The following is a 20,197-nucleotide window of genomic DNA, read 5'->3' on the forward strand; positions in this document are numbered from 1 at the left end:
TGTTATCAACAGTAAGTGCGGTTTCATGTGATTGCCCCTGAACTACGTGCATGTGAGAAATCTGGTGATCTTGTTAAAATGTAGAATCTGGGGTAGAGTCCAAGGTTTTGCATTAATAACAAGCTATTGTTTCAGGGACCATATTTTCAGGAGGTAAGGCCTCCAGTGTGTCTTCTCAATTAAAAACAAAATTAAATGGGATTAGGATAATTTTATCATTAAAAGCATTTTACTATATAATCTAGCAAATGGTTATCTGCATATGATTTAGTCTCTCTTAACTTTAGGGCAAATACAAGGTCGAGATAAAGAAATTTGCTCAGGCTAGGTGTAATGGCTCAAGTCTGTAATCCCAGCATTTTGGGAGGCTGAGGTGGGAAGATTACTTAAGGCCAGGAGTTCAGGATTAGCCTGGAAAAACTAGCAAGACCCTGACTCTATAACAAATTAAAAAAAAAAGTTAGCTGGGCATGTGGCACAAGCCTACAGTCCTAGTTACTCAGGAGGCTGAGGTGGGAGAATCAGTTGAGCACAGAAGTTCAAGGAAGCAGTAAGCTATGATCGTGCTACTGCACTCCTGCCTGGGCAACAGAGCAAGACTCTTGTCTCTTTTAAAAAAAGAATGAATGAAATTTTCTCAAGGACACATAGCTAGTTTACAGCAGAGTTAAGAAAAAAGTTGACTGAGAAAAAGGATCACATTTCTGGATCAGAAATGAGTAACAGAGTTAATTCCATATATTTTTTAAAATTTAAAAATATGTATTATTTCTGAAAAGCAAATAATTTGGGAGATTTTCTTTGATAAACTACTCTATCTATAAAACCAAGTCTTAAAACCAGTTTTAATTTCTGTATGTATTCTACTGCCATCTCCAGGAAGCCAGGGGAAAAAAAGGCCTGAACATTTCATCTTTGCTTAGTATCCCAAAATTGAAGTAAAAATTTAAGGATAATCAGCCGGGCGTGGTGGCTCAAGCCTGTAATTCCAGCACTTTGGGAGGCCGAGACGGGTGGATCACGAGGTCAGGAGATCGAGACCATCCTGGCTAACACGGTGAAACCCCGTCTCTACTAAAAAAATGCAAAAAAAACTAGCCAGGCAAGGTGGTGGGTGCCTGTAGTCCCAGCTACTCGGGAGGCTGAGGCTGGAGAATGGCGTGAACTCGGGAGGCGGAGCTTGCAGTGAGCTGAGATCCGGCCACTGCACTCCAGCCTGGGCGACAGAGCGAGACCCCGTCTCCAAAAAAAAAAAAAAAAAAAAAAAATTTAAGGATAATCAAAATTTTCATACTATAAAAATAAAATTTACTATTTTTTTCCCTTGATAAGTGGCTCCCCAAGTAAAAGTTTTTCTTGGTTCTGTTCCAATTTTTCACATAAAGCACTTAGGATACTTGGTTAACTGAGACAGACAGTAATAGATATTATGAAATCATCCAAAGTTCCTGGGTGTGGATTTCATAATCATGTAACGAACTCAGAAAATTCTGTTTTATCTTGTGGTTCAAATTAGCTTCTTTATTATTCTTTTGTTTTGAGATGGAGTTTCACTCTTGTTGTCTAGGCTGGAGTGCAATGGCACAACCTCAGCTCACTGCAATCTCCACCTCCCGGGTTCAAGGGATTCTCCTGCCTCAGCCTCCCGAGCAGCCGGGTTTACAGGTGCACCACCACGCCCAGCTGTTTTATATTTTTTTTAGTAGAGATGGGGTTTCGCCACGTGGACCAGGCTGGTCTTGAACTCCTGACCTCAGGTGATCTACCTGCCTCGGCCTCCAAAAGAGCTGGGATTAGAGGCGTGAGCCACTGTGCCTGGCCTAGACTCTTTATTTTATCCCATCACTTTAGACTGGCTGATGTTTTAAGTTCTCCTTTAAAGTGCAACTCTTATTAAGCAGAGTTTTGGTAAGGAAACATAAATGATACTGGAAACTAAAATGACAACTAAAATAATTGAAAAACCAAGGAAAAACAAAGAAGAGATGAAGTTCTTGGACAGCAGAGGTTGAAGAGACTTCTAAGTATTTCAAAGCTCTATTTAAGTAAGTTGGTTTTTAGGTAGGAAACACTGATGGGGGATGTACTTTTACCTAACTAGTTTAAATAGTACTACTTACAACATTTTCTTTTTTCTCTTTTTTTGTTTGAGACGGAGTCTCACTCTGTTGCCCAGGCTGGAGTGCAGTGGTGCGATCTCGGCTCACTGCAAGCTCCGCCTACCGGGTTCACACCATTCTCCTGCCTCAGCCTCTCGAGTAGCTGGGACTACAGGCGCCCGCCACCACACCTGGCTAATTTTTTGTATTTTCAGTAGAGATGGGGTTTCACTATGTTAGCCAGGATGGTCTCGATCTCCTGATCTCGTGATCCACCCACCTCAGCCTCCCAAAGTGCTGGGATTACAGGCGTGAGGTACACCGCCCGGCCCAGTTATTCTTTAATATGATACAGTAGTCAGGAAGTACTCCACAAGAATCAATACTAGAACATCACTAGTCTGGATTCACCTGATCCCTACCTCAAAACACACTGACATTCAAAGTGGTCAGTGATGATTCTTATTGGGCAGTAAGTTAGGTAACAAGAGACAGAGACACCAAAACTTGTTTTTTCAAATGTGTACTGTGACAAATATATACAACAGAAAAAATCCTCAAGAAAAATTAAAGGAAACACACTTTAATATTACATACTCAATTATAATATAGAAGATTCCCTTTATCAGAATTCAGCAGTCATACACAAAAAAATGCAAACTAATCTGAAAGAGAATTTCAAATACGAAAAATTATTAAAAGAAGTAATTACTCAAATTGCAGTATACATTTTTTTCCTGAGGAAAATATTTATATCAAACCCAAAAGAAACAACAGGGAGAAAAAGAAAGGAAGAGATCTGGTCTTCTAACAATCCTGAAAAGACCTTAAATGTGTGTGAAAGGCCATCTTTCAAAAGTTCTACTTGGACTTCTAAAGCAAGTCAAGAAAGAGCCCCAAAGAAAGACAGAAAAGAGCTCGAGTTCGCATGTAATAACGGAAATCCAAATTCCCAGAGAAAACAGGAATATATGTGCCAATCTAGATGTAATCTATGATGATGCAGTTTTTTATAAAGTTTATACAGGTGGAGTATCCCTTATCTGAAATGCCTGGGACCAGAAGTGTTTCAGATTTTGGAATATTTACATATACATAATGAGATATCTTGGGGACAGGACTCAAGTCTAAACACAAAACTCATTTATGCTTCATACCCACCATATACATAGAGCCTGAGGGTAATTTTATACAATATTTTATATAATTTTACAAATGAAACCAAGTTTTGACTGGATTTTGGACTGTGACTCATCATATGAGGTCACGTGTGGTGGAATTTTCCACTTGGGATACCATGTCAGAGCTCAAAAGCTTTCAAACTTTGGAGCATTTTGAATTTTGGATTAGGGCTGCTCAATTTGTATATTCCAAGCATGAATGTTACCAGCATTTATGGCTACTATATAGAAACACTTTCCCTTATTAAAATTGATCTCAGTATTTTAGTAAAAAAACAAAAAAACAAAATTCAACCTGAAGATACTACTAAGAGTGCTCAGCAATTTAAACTTCATAGTAATGGCATGTTAAGTATCTGTTGATTATTTACGTGATCACATTCTAACTCCACGAATAACAACTTACTCTTCTGATTTTCTTCCGTTTTTTAGAACGTGGTCTTGTCTCTATCCTTTGGACACTGCAGCGTACAAGTAACAACAGGTCTTGCAGGCTAAATAACTTATACACAAAATTTCCTTCCTGAGGAGCTAGGTATTCCGATGTATCTTCAACATAGTCCTGAAGTTCATACGGCAAACCTTTAAAAATAGTATTTCTCATTTTAAAAATATATTAGCTCTTTACCCAGCATAATCAAGGATATAACAATTCAATTACCTATTTTAAAACTTCTATCATCTTTAATTCTCTACTTCTCTGCCTAATGGACCTTCACACTATTACCATTTCTGTTTACTTTTACTGGAACTGCAGTAAGAGCTGAAATCCTAGCTTTAAGGTTCTTCTCCTTTTAACCTTCACGACGAACTCTAGGCAAAGTATAAATTCGTGAGACAGCATACAATGTGAGAAAAGAAAAAGAGTTTAAAAAGAAATGCTATTCCTAATCTAGGCAGAGCTGAGGAGCAGATTTCACAAAACCAAAAAGTATAAAACTGCAGTCCAACACCAAGTATAAATAATTTTTAAATCAATCAATGTTTATGATTATTCTGGATGCACTTACCCTTCATCAGTTTGACAAATCACTTTACTATAGCTTAGCAGTCACTGTACATGCTACATAAACACAAGTCACAAGACCCATACGCCTTTGTATACATATCTAGAGAGGACATTTTGGAAGCTGAAATACTGATCAATAGACTGAAAAAATGAATTATCAATGACTATATGACAATTACAAAACAGGTTGTAACAAAGTAAAGGAATGAGGGAGAAAAACCTAAGGAAAAAGAACAAGTAAAACGCTGTAAGCTCTTTGTAAATATTTACTTACGTCCTTTTGGCTTCTGAAATGCAGAAGGCCATCCAGATTTCGGCCAACTAGAGGAGTCTGAAGGACCAGACAATTGCTCAGAAACAGAAGGCTGTTTAGAATTTTCTAAATTCATTAAGGGCAATTCGGGTACTTTTCTGGAAATTGGCTTTAAGAGCTCATCCTGCATTTTTAAAATCTCTCCAACTGGATCAAATTTTTTATATACTCGTTTGATAGGTTTTTTTAAAACACATGACTCTTCTGGACTACAAGCACTATTAGTCTGCTTTCCTACAGAAGCCTGTCCTGAAGAAGAATTTGGACTAGCTGGTCTAGAACTTAAGTTAGAACCCGCAACAGCTGTCTTTCCATCACTATTATTTTTACACTCTGTATCAATGATTAAACACTCCTCATCTGTATCACTGCTGCAGAGAACTGTATCTTCAGTTTTAGCTGCTTCTGATTGAACAGTCTTTTCCTTTGAGCTGTCTAGGTTTTCCAGAACATTAGGTCTTTCACCATCAGCATGTACCATATGTACAGTCATATCATTTTTATTAGAAGTTTCAATTTCCTGAGAATTTTCTAACTGTAAGGCATCAGATGTTTTCAAGTCACTATCTTGCATCAAAGGCTTGTCAGAATTTGATACCTTTTCACATGATTCAAATCCCTGATCATCTTTATTTTTGCACTCCTCAGGGCCACCATCCATACCAGTGACCAGCTGTTTCTCCTTTTGCAATTGTTCCATGAGAATCTGAGATAAACTTCTAGAATTAGCAGAAATGTCTGGTGCACTTGGTGCCACAGTGGTAGTTCCTGCTTTGGGGGCTGTAGGAGCATCTGTCATTTTAGGTACTGTGGAAGTACTGGCTGGACTTGGTGAGTTTGATGCTTTGGTGGTGGTTACTCCAAAAGTTTCAAGTTCTGTGACATCATCATCAAAATCCAGATACAAGTTTTCAAGACTCTCAATTTTTCGGCACTCATTGACTTCACAGGACATCTTAAGTAAATAAATTGGTAAAGTATTAGTAAAAATTTCAAGCTACCCTACCTATCTCTTAATGTCCCTATCCCTCTCATACATACTTCATGCTCTTTTAAAGTAGAAAGAAAAGTCTAATGGTTATAAAAGGTTCTTGCTTAAGATGACAACAAACTACTGCCAACTATTATTAACCTTATCTTCCCATTGAAACGTTCATGATAACAGGCAAATTTGCCAAGTTGTAATAGCACAAGAAATGGAACATTTACGAACTACTACATCTCAAGAGGAATTTCAACTAATCAAAAAAAAAAAAAAAAAATAGACAAGACCACAAAAAACAAATGTAGAGCCAAACGGGAGGTAGATTTTCATTTATGTCTACTCTATAGACTCTTGCAGAGACACTTGGTCTTAGCTGACCAGGAGGAAAGTCCCCCTGCCACTGTGAGGGCGCTGCTTTCTAATGCAGCCAGAGAAGTGTTGCCAGCTTCTAGTGCACCCTTAGTATCAACCAGTGACTTTCTTTCCACAACTACTCAGGGAAAACAACTCTCAGCAACAAAAGATGGGGCAGAAATGGACAGAAGGTGGTTTATTGTATTCTGAGACATGAAGTCATAAATGTTGTTTTTCATGTGCTGTTTTGGTAATGGAAAAACTATACACAGCTTTAACTTATTCAGGAATACATTGTCCCCTCTACAAGGAGACAAGTACCAGAAGATCTCTCTTCAATCTGACAGAGCACTTTAAATACCGTAGAAATTTGGTAATTGGTTATGTACATCCACTAGCCTTACAGTGCAGGATTTAAGAGAAGGGTTCTAACAGCCATCAGTAGTGAGTAAGAAAGATCAACTCATGTAAGTTACTTAACCTCGCTGAACTTCAACTGCCTCATCTCTAAAACAGGTATAGCAGGGGCATCTTCTTGGATTTGTTCTAAAGATTAAGTGAGAAATTATATATAGAAAATCTCTTGGCATAGTGCCTGTCACATAGTAAGTAACCTCTCAGTAAATGGTAGCTAGTGAATGGTAATTCCTACTAAAAGACTACCAAATTCAGTAATAAAGTAAAATTAAACTATATGCTGCTTATGTGAGGCATTCCTACACAAAAAGGTTAAAAACAAAACAACTACAGATGCCATCAAGAGATAAAAAGAGGAAGAATAGCAGTGTAAGTGTTAGACAAAGCAGAATTCAAGGCAAAAAGCGTTAGATAGAAAAGGGAGAAATGCTAGTTTGAAAAAAGAGAAAATCCATGGTAAACAGATAGTGGTCATAAATTTTTATTACATAAACTGAAAAATAAAAGAAAAATTTGACAGAAATATAATTATACCAGGTCAATGAGATACTGTCTCTAAGTAAAAAATAAAAAAATACAGAAGGTATGAATAATATTAAATAATGAGAATATATATGAAAGATTGAAAATATATATGTAAACAGATTACAAAGATAAACCTTTTCCCTTCCCCCAAGAATCCAAAGGGCATTTCAAAAAATGGACTACAAATTAATATACAAAGAAAATCTCAATATAGACCAAAGCAGAATCTGATAAAGTCTTATTCTATGTTCAGAAGGAAATAAAATTAGATATCATTAAGAAAAATGTTAACAAACAATAAACTCAAGCACTTGGAAATTTAAAAACATTCCAAATTGTTGGACTACAGAAATCAAAATAATCACAGAATACTTAGCAACAAAAATTAGGCTAATAGACATTAAGAGGTATAATAATTTGAGGCTACAAAAAAATGCATTATTCTTCTCTCATTTTTAGTTACTTTCCTAGGTGTTTGAAGACACCTGCAATGTAGAAAAAGCATTTTACTCCAAGTTCAGGGCCTGAAAACTCAGGCTACAATCTCAGAGAAGGCTCATTTACTTCTGCTTCACCCTGACTCCTGAGGTGCAGCCCCTTTGGGGTCCAGGCCCTTGGTGGAAAACTGAACTTTTCCTTTTATCCCTCTAGTCTTATGATGCTGCCAAAAGCACAGTTCATTTTCTTAGTTGCCTCTTCAGAACTGGCAAATATAATCCAAGGCAAAAATAACCCTAAGTAATAGGCTGACCTTCTAGGAATCCTGTCTTCTTCAGTACCTCAGCCCTACAATTCCTCACTATCTTGTTAGCTTTTTCATGCTTCTAAGAAAGACATTTTAGTATCTGTCCAGCTTTTTTTAGATGTCATCAATAAAAGGAGGGTCCCAATTACCTGGCCTACCATTATTGAAAGAAGCCACTGTCAATTTTTATCCTTCTTCTACCTCATGTTTCTTCTTGTTACTGCCTGACATTCACCTCAATATAAGTTGTAGGCAGAGTTTTAAAAGTAAAATGTGTAAGAAGAAAACAAAAGTTAAAAGTGCTTTATGACATGTGTATCATAAAAATATAAAAAGGCAAATGGCAAAGAGAAAAACATAAACAAATATAAAAACCAAAAGGCCAATATCCTTAAAATTGTATGAGCTCTTAAGTACAATAAAAACATTTCTATATTTTAAACTTTTGTTTGCTTCCTCATTTTACTCAAGTCTCTGTTCACATTTCCTGTCCTCAGAAAAGCCTTCTTAATCATGAATATAAAATGACCCCTTCCCCACCCATATCTCTATTTCCCCTTAGCCTACTCTATTTTTCTCCATAGCATTTACCACTACCTGCTTTTTTACTGTATTTGGGCCCTCTACCACTTATTTAAGGTCTGAGGGAAAATAGGTTTTGTTTTTATTCACTGCTGCTTCCTCCCTGTATAGAATAGTATCTGCTCAATAAAAACTTATGGAAAAAATATTTTACAATACAGAATAATAAAAGCTAATATTTACAGAGTGCCAAGTGTTACTCTAAATGCTTTGTATGTATAAATTCATTTAAACCTGAACAATCCTATGAGTTAGGTAATATCATGATGCCCATTTTACAGATAAGCAAACTAGACACAGAGATATTATGTAATCTGCCCAAGGTCACACAGCTACTAAGTATACTTCAGATTAACAATCTGGCCAAATACTTTCTGTACCAATCAAATTAAACTCATCTGTTCCTTTTCACACTTAAAAACTTAGATATGGGTCAGATGCAGTGGTTCACACCTGTAATCCCAGCACTTTGGGCGGCTGAGGCGAGTGGATCACCTGAGGTCAGGAGTTTGAGACCAGCCTGGCCAACATGGTGAAATCTTGTCTCTACTAAAAATACAAAAAAATTAGCCGGGTATGGTGGTGCACACCTGTAATCTCAGCTACTCGGGAGTCTGAGGCAGGAGCATCGCTTGAACCCAGGAGGCGGAGGTTGCAGTGAGCAGAGATTGTACCACTGCACTCCAGCCTGGGTGACAGAGCGAGGTTCCATCTCAAAAAAATAAAGCTCTTGAATATGAATGAGACCAATTAAACAAAACCTCACATTAACCACCACCATCAATGAGTTTTCACTACATACATAACTAAAAACTGTGCTCACCCTTCAACATAAAATATCAAACTTAACCCTCATAATAACCTTGTCAAGTAGGTACTACTTGCTTTCATGTATGAAAAGAGAAAACTGAGGCTGAGGGAGGTTAACTTAGTTGCCTAAAGTCTACCTAGACTTGAAATTCAATTTAAGTTTGAATCTAAAGCTTGTATTTTTAACTACTAGGTTTAGGGATTTGCAATAAAACTTTACGCTTCAAAAGGATAAACAAGTACATTCCCCTTAGGGGAAAAAAAAAAATTACATACGTCCATTTCAGATATAAACTCTTCAGGTTTGTCCATAAAGACTGCAGAGACTGGAACAGATGTGTTTTTGGACATCATAAATTTTAATGGAACTTCATGAAAGACTTGATTTCTCTCTCTCATAGTCATTTTCTTTTGGGGAAGTGGTGAATTAATATATATTACTTTAACCGGTTTTGAACCTTAAAACAGAAACCAAAGAAAGAGGTGATTAGCATCTAATCATGATATATTTTTTAAAAACAGGATATATGACATAAAGATCACCAAACAAAGAGACACAGGAGAATGGCAGCACATGTCCCATATATTTGCTACCCTTAGACTAGAAGATATTCAAGTCCTTTAGAAATCTAAGGGCAAGAAAATCCAACTGGCAGAAGAAAAATGTCTTTCTAACAATGTTTAAAAAGGATTTCTGGTTTTTACTGTTATATTCTTACTGTCATTATTACTCAGTTTCTTATAGGAACTTGCAAAAAATGATGAAATATTTACCACAGAGAATATATTACATTTAACTCTAATTTGTAGTTTTGTTTCAATAGACATAATCTTTCACTTATTATATTTATGCTGTAACATATAATATTAATTCTGAAAGGTATTTAAAAAATAAAAAACTAAATATGAATCAAAACAGGAGGGAAATAATTTCTTATATACAGGAATTAATATGCAAATATTAATTTTATTGTTGAAAGACAGACTACCCTACACTTATATGTATAGACTTACTGTAATTCCAAATTCCAGTAACAGACAAGTAAATAAGTCATGGAAATTCACCCATTTGAGGTTGTCTACTAAAGTACTACGTTCCTTTCATTTCCGTGAAAGACAGAACAACCTGACCATTTCATGTATTTCTTGGCCACCCTATGTCATCATTTTGTCGCTCTCACCCTTAAATACAACTACAAGTGCTATAGACCTAATTAATTCATTTAGTAGTGCTGAGCCTATAGTAGCTTTATACATAAACAGTTTTACTGAATGTAAGTGTCAAACTTATGTCCTCCTCAAATCAGTGCTTTGGTATCTCACAACTGACCACCTATATTTAGACAGCTGAAATGAAATGGTTCCAACCTCTCTTTTTTTTTCTTTTTTTAAATTTTACTTTAAGTTGGGGATACATGTAGAGAATGTGCAGGTTTGTTACATAGGTACACATGTACCATGGTGGTTTGCTGTACCTACCAACCTGTTATCTAGGTTTTAAGCCCTGCACGAATTAGGTATTTGTCCTAATGCTCTCCCTCCCCTTGCCCCCCACCCCTCGAAAGGCCCCGGTGTGTGTTGTTTCCCTCCCTGTGCCTATGCATTCTCATTGTTCAACTCCTATTTATGAGTGAGAACACACGGTCCAACCTCTCTTTTTTGAGAGCATTATTTGACATAGCAAATCACAAACCTGCAACAGGTATTACTTGAATAAACACTGGAATTTCCCACTGTTCCTTGTACGTTGGTCCATGATTATTTAATAAGGTAAATAATGATTGACTAGTTAGAGCTATCTGAGGGTGATATCTGGAAACAAGCTTCTCTGCATTTGGATCTTTACTAATATCCTGAAAAACAACAAGTAATTTGTTACTTGGTTATACTTATTGAAAATTTCTTCAATAAAGTAAAGAACAAAAAAAGTCAGAAAGGAGACTTTAGGACAATCGGGTTAGATATATTTTGTGAGATATAAAAGATTATTTAGGAAGATCCAATGCTGCCTTGGTACTTACATAATGCATAGCTTCAGCTGTTTGTTCTGACGTTTCGATGGTAGATATATCGCTTTTTGAGAGCTGCAATTTCATAGGCATTGAGGGAAATACTGTTTTCACATATTTTACACTGCCCTAAATATGAAAAATAGTAATCATTTTATTGCAAAAATTGCAATGTATTTTTTTCTAAGAAAAGTATCTTTCATCATATGAAATTGTTAACTTGAAATTTATCATTCTACTAAATGTAAACATCAGATTTAGAAACTTCATGCCAAGATATTAATATTTTTGCTTGACAACCACTACCTGTGGTTTTTTTTTGAGACTAAGTCTCTCTCTGTTGCCCAGGCTGGAGTGCAGTGGTACGATCTCAGATCACTGCAACCTCTGCCTCCTGGGTTCAAGCAATTCTGTCACCTCAGCCTCCTGAATAGCTGGAATAACAGGTGTGTGTCAGCACGCCCAGCTCATTTTTGTGTTTTCAGTAGAAACGGGGTTTTGTCATGTTGGCCAGGCTGGTCTCAAACTCCTGACTTCAAGTGATCCGCCTGCCTCGGCCTCCCAAAGTGCTGGAATTACAGGCATGAGCCATCATGCCAGGTCAGTTTCATAGAATTTTTCCTGCCACTTTAAAGTCTATCTTCTCCTTTTAGGAGACACAAATCATAACAGGGGATGGTAGAAACTCCAAAATATCCTCTCCACACACTTACTTTCAATATGTTTGTAAATAAAATCCCATTAAAAAAAGGGGCTTTCTGCTTGTATTCAGGGGCATTCAGATTGGGTGGTAAGAAAAGAAAATCAAGGAACAAAGTAGTGGCATTTTTAAAAACATCAAGTATTTGTATCCATAGAATAAAAACAAAGGGAAACAGATTGGTATTACATATTTTTAAAGTCACCTAATTATTGCTTAACATTTAAATATAATTCTATATAAAGTATACATGAGCCAGGGGCAGTGGCTCACTCCTGTAATACCAGCACTTTGGGAGGCTGAGGTGGGTGGATCACCTGAGGTCAGGAGTTCGAGACCAGTCTGGCCAACATGGTGAAATCCCCATTTCCTACTAAATATAGAAAAATTTGCCAGGCATGGTGGCGGGCACCTGTAATTCCAGCTACTTGGTAGGCTGAGGCAGGAGAATCACTTGAACCTGGGAGATAGAGGTTGCAATGAGCTGAGATCATGCCATTACATGCCAGGTGACAAGAGTGAGACTCTGTCTCCCCCCCCAAAAAAAATATATATGTATATATATATACACACACACAAGGTATATATATGTGTGTGTATATATATACGTGTATACACATACACACATATGTATGATATTTTGGGCAAAAAAAAGCTTATATCCTCTGATGATAAATCTTACCAATGCAAGAAGAGTTTTTTCTAACTTTAATCCCATCTCTACTCTGAATGGGAAGAATCCCATTAAGCTGGTGACCTCGTGGAGAGTATAGAATTCTGGATACTTTTTCACTTGTTCAATGCAAGCTCTTAAAATTTTCTGAGAAACAGAAATTAAGAAAAATTCATTTGTATTGTATTTCTCTAATAATGCAAAAAGAAAATGTTCAGTTACATGTGACTATGTAATTATTCAGTGCAAAAATTAGCCTGATTTCATTAATCAAGCTACTAACAATACACACATTGTATATTCTTTATTTTCATAATTTATTTTTAACCCAGTTGCTTAAAATATTGATGTTTAATAGTAAAATTAGCAGTCTCATTAAAATTTAAAATTAGAGGACACATAATATATTTTCCATGTTATTTAAGAAACTGTTAAAGAAAGGCACATGAAAATTTCAACACACTTTACTGCAATAAAAGCAGTTATATGAATAATTAGAAATTAAGTAGTATACTCTGAAAACATTCCCAAGCACAATAAGTTAATGAAGTAGTTATCTTACGGGTCATTGTAATCTATAATCTAAAAAAATCAGTAACTTATGAGGAAATGTAATTGGTAAGTAAACAAAATTCACAACTTTTTGTGAGAAGAGTATGTGCCACTTGTGATAATATATAAAGAATTCAGAGATGCATAGCTGTTGGGGGTGGGGAGAGTTGTTTGATTAAAACACATACATACATTATCTTCTAAGATACGTATTTCTTCTTCTTCTGTCAACGAACCTTTCCTGAATGTCTCATAATATATTTTAGGTCACAAAAGCTCTTGGCATCTTTATATATTATCTTTATCATATAGATCTACATACCCTCTCCCTTTACATACTTGTAAAATGTGTCAAGTTACAAATCAATAACTTTACTCCAGTATATCTTTTCATCTATAGTTTCAGAACCCCTTCCCCCCTTTTCTAATCCCTACTCCCTATGTTTCACATTTTCTCTCCTCATCTATGCTTTTCATGGCAGATCTTGATATTTAATCCATGGTATCATTTGTAACTAACAGAGATGTGGACTAATATGGAAAAGTTGTAAAAAATCTGAGTCAACTGCAAACTCATATCTGCAAAATATCTTTGCTCCTTATTTGTACTATTAGTTAACTTTCACTTGTAACATTCCTTTCCTATGGTAGTTATTACAAGAATTTGAATATGCAAAGGAAGGTAATACATAAGAACTACGTGAAACAGAGACTATTTTTGTTAGATATTCATTGGCACATCATTCCTGGTAAAACTGTGGTGGATGTTACAGTGTTTTTAACTGAATTTACTTAATTCAGTAACTACAGCAAGAGAGTCAAAGGAAAATCTAAGACAATTTTACACCTACACTCTGTTACATTATATAATTATTGAAAGTATTTTACAACTGGTAGGTCCTCAATTAACTAAAGGATCATTATTTAGCTTATGTAGTAAAAAAAAAAAAAAGTTTTATACCAGTAATTTATCTTTCTTTGAAAAATAACTAACTGAACACAGGAGGTTAAAAGACTCAGGCTGTTCCCCATCACTCACGCACTGAGTGCTATTAGTGTTTAATACTCAAAATATCTTGAGAATTCATCAAAATATCTTGAAATTCATCAAAAGCATATGCATTTATACAATACACATCTATCATTATAAAAAATATTCCCTAAACTTTATTTTGGGCTAGAAGGGAAAAATATTTCTGGGCTTGGTGAAAAGCAAGGAAAATATGCAAGAACCATAAATCAACACAAAGAGGAGAAACTAGAGCAGTGAAGAGTAAGGAAACCTAGGAAAGGTGAGGTGGCTTGAGGGCAAATTCTTCAACCAGTTCTAAGATCAGGTGGGAAGTCAAACATAAGACTTCTACATTTGAGCAGGGATTTGAACAGATATATGTACACTTATGTTCATAACAGCATTATTCGTAACAGCCAAAAGGTGGAAGCAACTCCAGTGTTCATCAATGGATGACCAGACAGACAAAATGTAATATATATACATATATATATACACACACATACACACACACACACAAACACACAATGGGATATTAATCAGCCTTAAAAAGGAAAGAAATTATGACATATGCTACTACTTGGACAAATCTTGAGGACATTATGCTAAGTGAAATAAGCCAGTCACAAAAAGACAGATACTGTATGTTTCCACTTATATGGGGAACCTAGAGTAGTGAAACTCATACAGACAGAAACAGAATGTGGTTGCCAGGAACTAGGGGGAAGAGGAAACAGGGAGCTACTGTTTAATGGGTACTCAGTTTCAGTTTGGGAAGACAAAAAGTTCTGGAGATGGATGGTGGTGACAGTTGCATATCAATGTAAATGTATTTAATGTTATTGAACTGTACACTTAAATGGTGAAAATCGTAAATTTTGTTATGTATACTTCACCACAATTTAAAAAAGAGAGAGAAATGGAGGACACACTGAGGTCTAGCCTTGGAAAAATTTGGAAATCCTAGGAAGAGAAATGAGAAAATGAAGCAGCAGTCATTGAATATGGTTGAGAATTCTCCAGAACTGATGAAGGCTATAAATCCAGACACAGTAAACACAATCAGCCAGCAGGATTTTATTAAAAAGCATATTTTTAGGAAACTCTAAAACACCAAAATTACAGTAAGAAAAGACAGAAGCCCTAAAAGAAACGACAATTAGATAATACATTTTTCAACAACAACATGAAAAAGTAGGATTGTATCTTTAAGTGTTGTGGAAAAAAGGTAAGTGCCAACTTTGAATTGTGTATGAAATAAAATTATATTAGTAAAATGAGAACAAGACAGATAAAAGATTTCCAAATTTAAAAAAATGGAGATTGTTCACCATTAAGAGACCTTCATCAAAGGCACATCTAGAATACACAGGATTTCAAGAAGAATGAAAGAATCTCAGAATGTAGGTTTGAGAAGAAGAAACGGTGGGCCAAAATTTGGCAAACCTGTAGATAAATTAAAACAAACATAGTCCATATAAAATAATAATGTGGGTAGATTTAAAAAAGAAACTGCATTACAACAAACAGCATACAAGTCAAGAGGGATGTAATGACAGTCAAAATGTTCTATGATTTCTGTATTGTTCGGGAGGCTAGTTGATATTGAATAATGGAATTATTCACTGTAAAAATTCAAGAGTAACCACTAAGAAAACAGAAAGTAGACATGTAATTTCCAAACCAACAGACAGGGGAAAAAGAGGAAAAATGTCAATCTCCTCAAAAGGAGTTTAAAAAAAAAAAAAAAGAAGAAAGTACAGAAAAAGTAAAACAGAAAGCACAAACAAAATCAATACATACTGTCATCATAATGGATGTAAATAGCTAAACTTTCTAATTAAAAGAGATTATCAGATTTTATTTTTAAAAGAAAGGAAAGCAATCTAGCTGAACACTGTTTTAATCCCACCTAGATTTTTGTAGAAATGGACAAGTTGATTCCAAAATTTACATGAGAATGTAAAGAACCCACGATCTCAGGACTATAAAACTACAGTTATCGAGACCATATGGTTTTGGCATCAAGACAGACATACAGATTAATGAAACAAAACAGAGTCAAAAAATTGATCCAGGCTGGGCATGGTGGCTCACACCTCTAAACCCAGCACTTTGAGAGGCCAAGGCAGGTGGATCACCTGAGGTCAGGAGTTCGAGACCAGCCTGGCCAACATGGTGAAACCCATCTCTACTAAAAATACAAAAAAATTAGCTGGGTGTGGTGGCAGGCACCTGTAATCTCAGCTACTTGGGAGGCTGAGGCAGGAGAGTTGCTGGAACCCGGGAGGGAGAGGTTGCAGTGAGCAGAGATTGCACCATTGCACTCCAGCCTGTGTGACAGAGGGAGACTCCGTCTGCAAAAAAAGTTGATCCACATGATGGTGACGAGGTAATTCAGTAAGGGAAAAAATACCCTTCTCAACCAAACTCTATGCTAAAACAGAGTTTCTCAACATTGACATTACTAACATTTTGGACCACATAATTCTTTGTAGTGTTAGGCTGTCCAGTACATTGTAGGATATTTAGTAGCACCTCTGGCTCTACCTGGTAGATGCCATCAGCACCCCTACCAAGCTTTAGACATTGTCAAATGTCCATTAGGAGGCAAAGTCACTCTCAGTTGAAAATGACTATGCTAGAACAACTAGATATTCATAAGGAAAGAAATGACTTTTGATCCTTACCTTGTATCTTACACAAAAATTAACTTGAAATCAACATAGACTTATTTACGTGTATAAGTTAAAACTATAAGCCCTTTAGATTAGGGTTTCTCAATGCAAGCACGCCTGACACTTTCAGTTGGATAATTCCTTGTTGTATGGGACGTCACTCACATGCATTTAGTATGTTTAGCAGCATCCTTGGCCTCTACGCAGCAGATACTACTAGCATTCTACCAGTTGCAACAACCAAAAATGTCTCACTGTCAAAGTCCTAGGGATGGGCAGGGTGGGGGGTGGGTGAGGAAGGAGTAAAACTGACCCCAGTCTGAGAATCACTTGGGATAGGCAAATATTTCTGTGCCAGAACACATGAAATCACTAACCACAAAAATTTTTGATAAATTAGACCATTAAAATTCTGTTCTTTGAGACACTATTTAAAAAATGTAAAAATACATCACAAACTGGAAGAAAACTATATATAATGGAGTTGTAGTCAGACTATATAAAGAAACTTTATGGCTTAATAAAAATAAAAGCAAATAAAAAATCAGCAAAATACTTCAATAGATATTTCACAGAAGAAATGCACTTAAAATGAGTAATTTTTATATGTAAATTATACCTCAATAGTTTTAAAAATTAAATGTGGATTTAAAAGGGAGGCTTTAGGATTTAATGGCTATATGATGCTCTAACAATAACAACACAGTACAATCTTTTAAAAAATGTGGGGGAGAATGAGAAGAGCATACAAAAAATAATTTCAATTGTTATCGTATTGATCACTAGTATTGTTATTTTGAGGCTGTTGTGAGTGTAATGTGGGATAAAGCAAATGAGACATATGAGATATTCTTTCCTAGTTCTATCCACTGAATTATTCTCAAAACAATGATCAACCCAGGAGCATCCGTAGTGCCCACATTGTAGTCTTGAAATATCACTTCACACTGAAAGAAACAAGGGCTCTAGAAAATGGCTGATTCCAGCGCCAGGGCAGGAAATGTAGAAAATGAGCCTCAAAGACTACCAGATTGACTGAAAAGCCAGTAGGAAGAGCCTCTCAGTGAGTTAGTATTATTTGAGGCTTACAAAGGATAATAATCTTCGTGGACAGAAACACATATATGTTTAACTCCATGATTTAATAACATTTTAAAAAAAGAAAATACATCATCATTGGAGAATAAAAAGGAACTAGTTTTTTAAAAAGTGATATTTCAAAGGAAAGAATCTAGTATTTATTTTGTCCCATGGTAAGCTACATGAACTGGGAAACCGAATAGTAAATAAGGGAAAGCATATCTTTTAAAAATTATTCCAATGAATAAATGATGCAATCAGAATATTACAACTGTGCAAACCACAGTGAATGAATGCATCTAGGCAGTGAGCATTAATAGCTGGAGTGGTGGTCAAAATGTTGGTTAAAGGACACAAAATTTCAGTCACGTAGGAGGAAAAAGTTCAAGAGATTAATTGTAAAACATGGTGATGATAATTACGATGTAATTGAAAACTGCTAAGAGAGTAGATTTTAAGAGTTCTCACAACAAAAAAATAGGTTTGTGAGGTAATGCATATGTTAATTAGCCTGGTTTGGCCTTGCCACAATGTATACATATTTTAAAAACATATTGTACAAAATAAATACATACAATTTTAGCTTGTTAATATAAAAAGATAAAATTCAAAACAGAAAAAGGAGAAAAACTGCAACATACAAAGCCCATAAAGTTTTTGTATTTGGAATATATAAGGAAATCTTACATATCAATTAGAAAAAATGAACAGTTATTCTGCAAGAAAAAGTGAGCAAGAAGCATATGAAAACATGCGTGTGCTCTCCCCTCCCCCCATATATATGTGTGTATATATATACATATATATGTATATATATATACGTATATATATGTGTATATATATATACGTATATATGTGTGTATATATATACGTATATATATATGTGTATATATATATATACGTATATATGTGTGTGTATATATATATATCTCTATCTGAGATGTGGAGCAACAGAACACTTGAACACCGCTGGTTAGAATGTAAATTGATATAACCTGGTATAGCCACTTTGGAAAACCATTTGCAAATCTACTCAAGTTGAAGATATGCATACTCTATGACCCAATAATTCCACTCCTAGGTATACAAACAGTCCCCAGCTTATAAAGGTTCCACTAAATGATTTTTCAACTTTACGATGGTGCCAAATCATTGCAATTTTGTCACAACACACAGCATTCAATAAATTACAAGACACTCAATACTTTATTATAAAATAGGCTTTGTGTTAGATGATTAAGCCCAACTGTAGGTAAATGTAAGTATTGTGAGCATATTTAGAGTAGGCTAAAACACACCATGCTATTTGGTACGTTAGGTGTATGCATCTTTAATTCACTATAGGTTTATTGGGATGTAACTCTATCGTGAGTCAAGAAGCATCTATATATCCAACAGAAACGTGTGCATATGTGTACCAAAATAAATGTATGAGAATTTTCTTAAGAGTACTGCTTAGAATAGCTCCAAACTGGAAGCAACCCAAGTTCTGATCAACAGGATAAATTGTAGTTTATTCATATAATGGAAAAATGGACAGAAATGAAAATGAATGAACTATAACTCACACAACTTAAGAATCTAAAAAGCACAATACTGAATGAAAGAAGGAAGGCCCAAAAGCATTCTGTTCACATAAAATTCAAAATCAGGCAAAAGGGGCCAAGCACGGTGGCTCACGCCTATAACCCAGCACTTTGGGAGGCAGAAGCAGGTAGATCGCCCAAGGTCAGGAGTTCGAGACCAGCCTGGCCAACATGGTGAAACCCCATTTCTACTAAAAATACAAAAATTAGCTGGGCGTGGTGGCGGGAGCCTGTAACCCCAGCTACTTGTAAGGCGGAAGCAGGAGAATAGCTTGAACTCAGGAGGCAGAGGTTGCAGTGGGCTGAAATCGTGCCACTGCACTCTAGCCTGGGCGACAAGAGCAAAGCTCTGTCTCTTAAAAAAAAAGAAAAAAAAATCCCCACAAAATCAGGCAAAAGAGAAGTAGAACTACCACTCTCCATATACACACAAAAAGCAAACAACTTATCACCACCAAAGCTGGGACAGTGATTATTTATTCAAGTAAGGAGAATGTTATTTATTATACCGGAGGACTACACAGGGGGCTTCTGGATTACTGGTATTGTTTTATTTCTTGTCCTGGGTAAGAGTTACACAGATGTTTACTATACAATTACCTGTTAAGCTGTATCTATTTTTTCTTTTGTTCTATATACTTTTCCATATATACATGACATTGCATGACATAAAATCTTAAAACTAAAAGATCTTAGAAAAGTATCAGTGAATCTTTGCAGTGGGGATGTAAAATACAACTTAGAGAAAATGTGCTTCCACATCAATATGGAAAAAAACATGACAATGTTTATCATTTACCATTAGCTACCAAGTAATGTACTTTGTTAATAAAGTACAGTTTTATATCCACACAAGAAATATTTACATTGAGCACTTGAGCACTTAA

The 20,197-nt window shown here is 35.7% G+C and overlaps 1 protein-coding gene across 12 annotated transcripts in view; it reads right to left on the reverse strand.

Annotated features, from left to right (window-relative positions):
- The window catches only part of LOC101002362 (little elongation complex subunit 2), a 56,776-nt gene that overhangs the window by 21,297 nt on the left and 15,282 nt on the right, over positions 1-20,197 (reverse strand). For all 12 annotated transcript variants that reach the window (XM_003901008.3, XM_017961626.3, XM_021941726.2 and 9 more), the window contains 6 exons: positions 12,412-12,549; positions 11,042-11,158; positions 10,714-10,873; positions 9,297-9,478; positions 4,564-5,557; positions 3,687-3,862 (listed from right to left, as the gene is read on the reverse strand). In XM_003901008.3, coding sequence (XP_003901057.2) covers positions 3,687-3,862; positions 4,564-5,557; positions 9,297-9,478; positions 10,714-10,873; positions 11,042-11,158; positions 12,412-12,549 — 1,767 coding nt within the window. The remainder of the gene's footprint in view (positions 1-3,686; positions 3,863-4,563; positions 5,558-9,296; positions 9,479-10,713; positions 10,874-11,041; positions 11,159-12,411; positions 12,550-20,197) is intronic.

The sequence above is a fragment of the Papio anubis genome, unplaced genomic scaffold (assembly GCF_008728515.1).
Source record: "Papio anubis isolate 15944 unplaced genomic scaffold, Panubis1.0 scaffold37, whole genome shotgun sequence".
Lineage (NCBI taxonomy): Eukaryota > Metazoa > Chordata > Mammalia > Primates > Cercopithecidae > Papio > Papio anubis.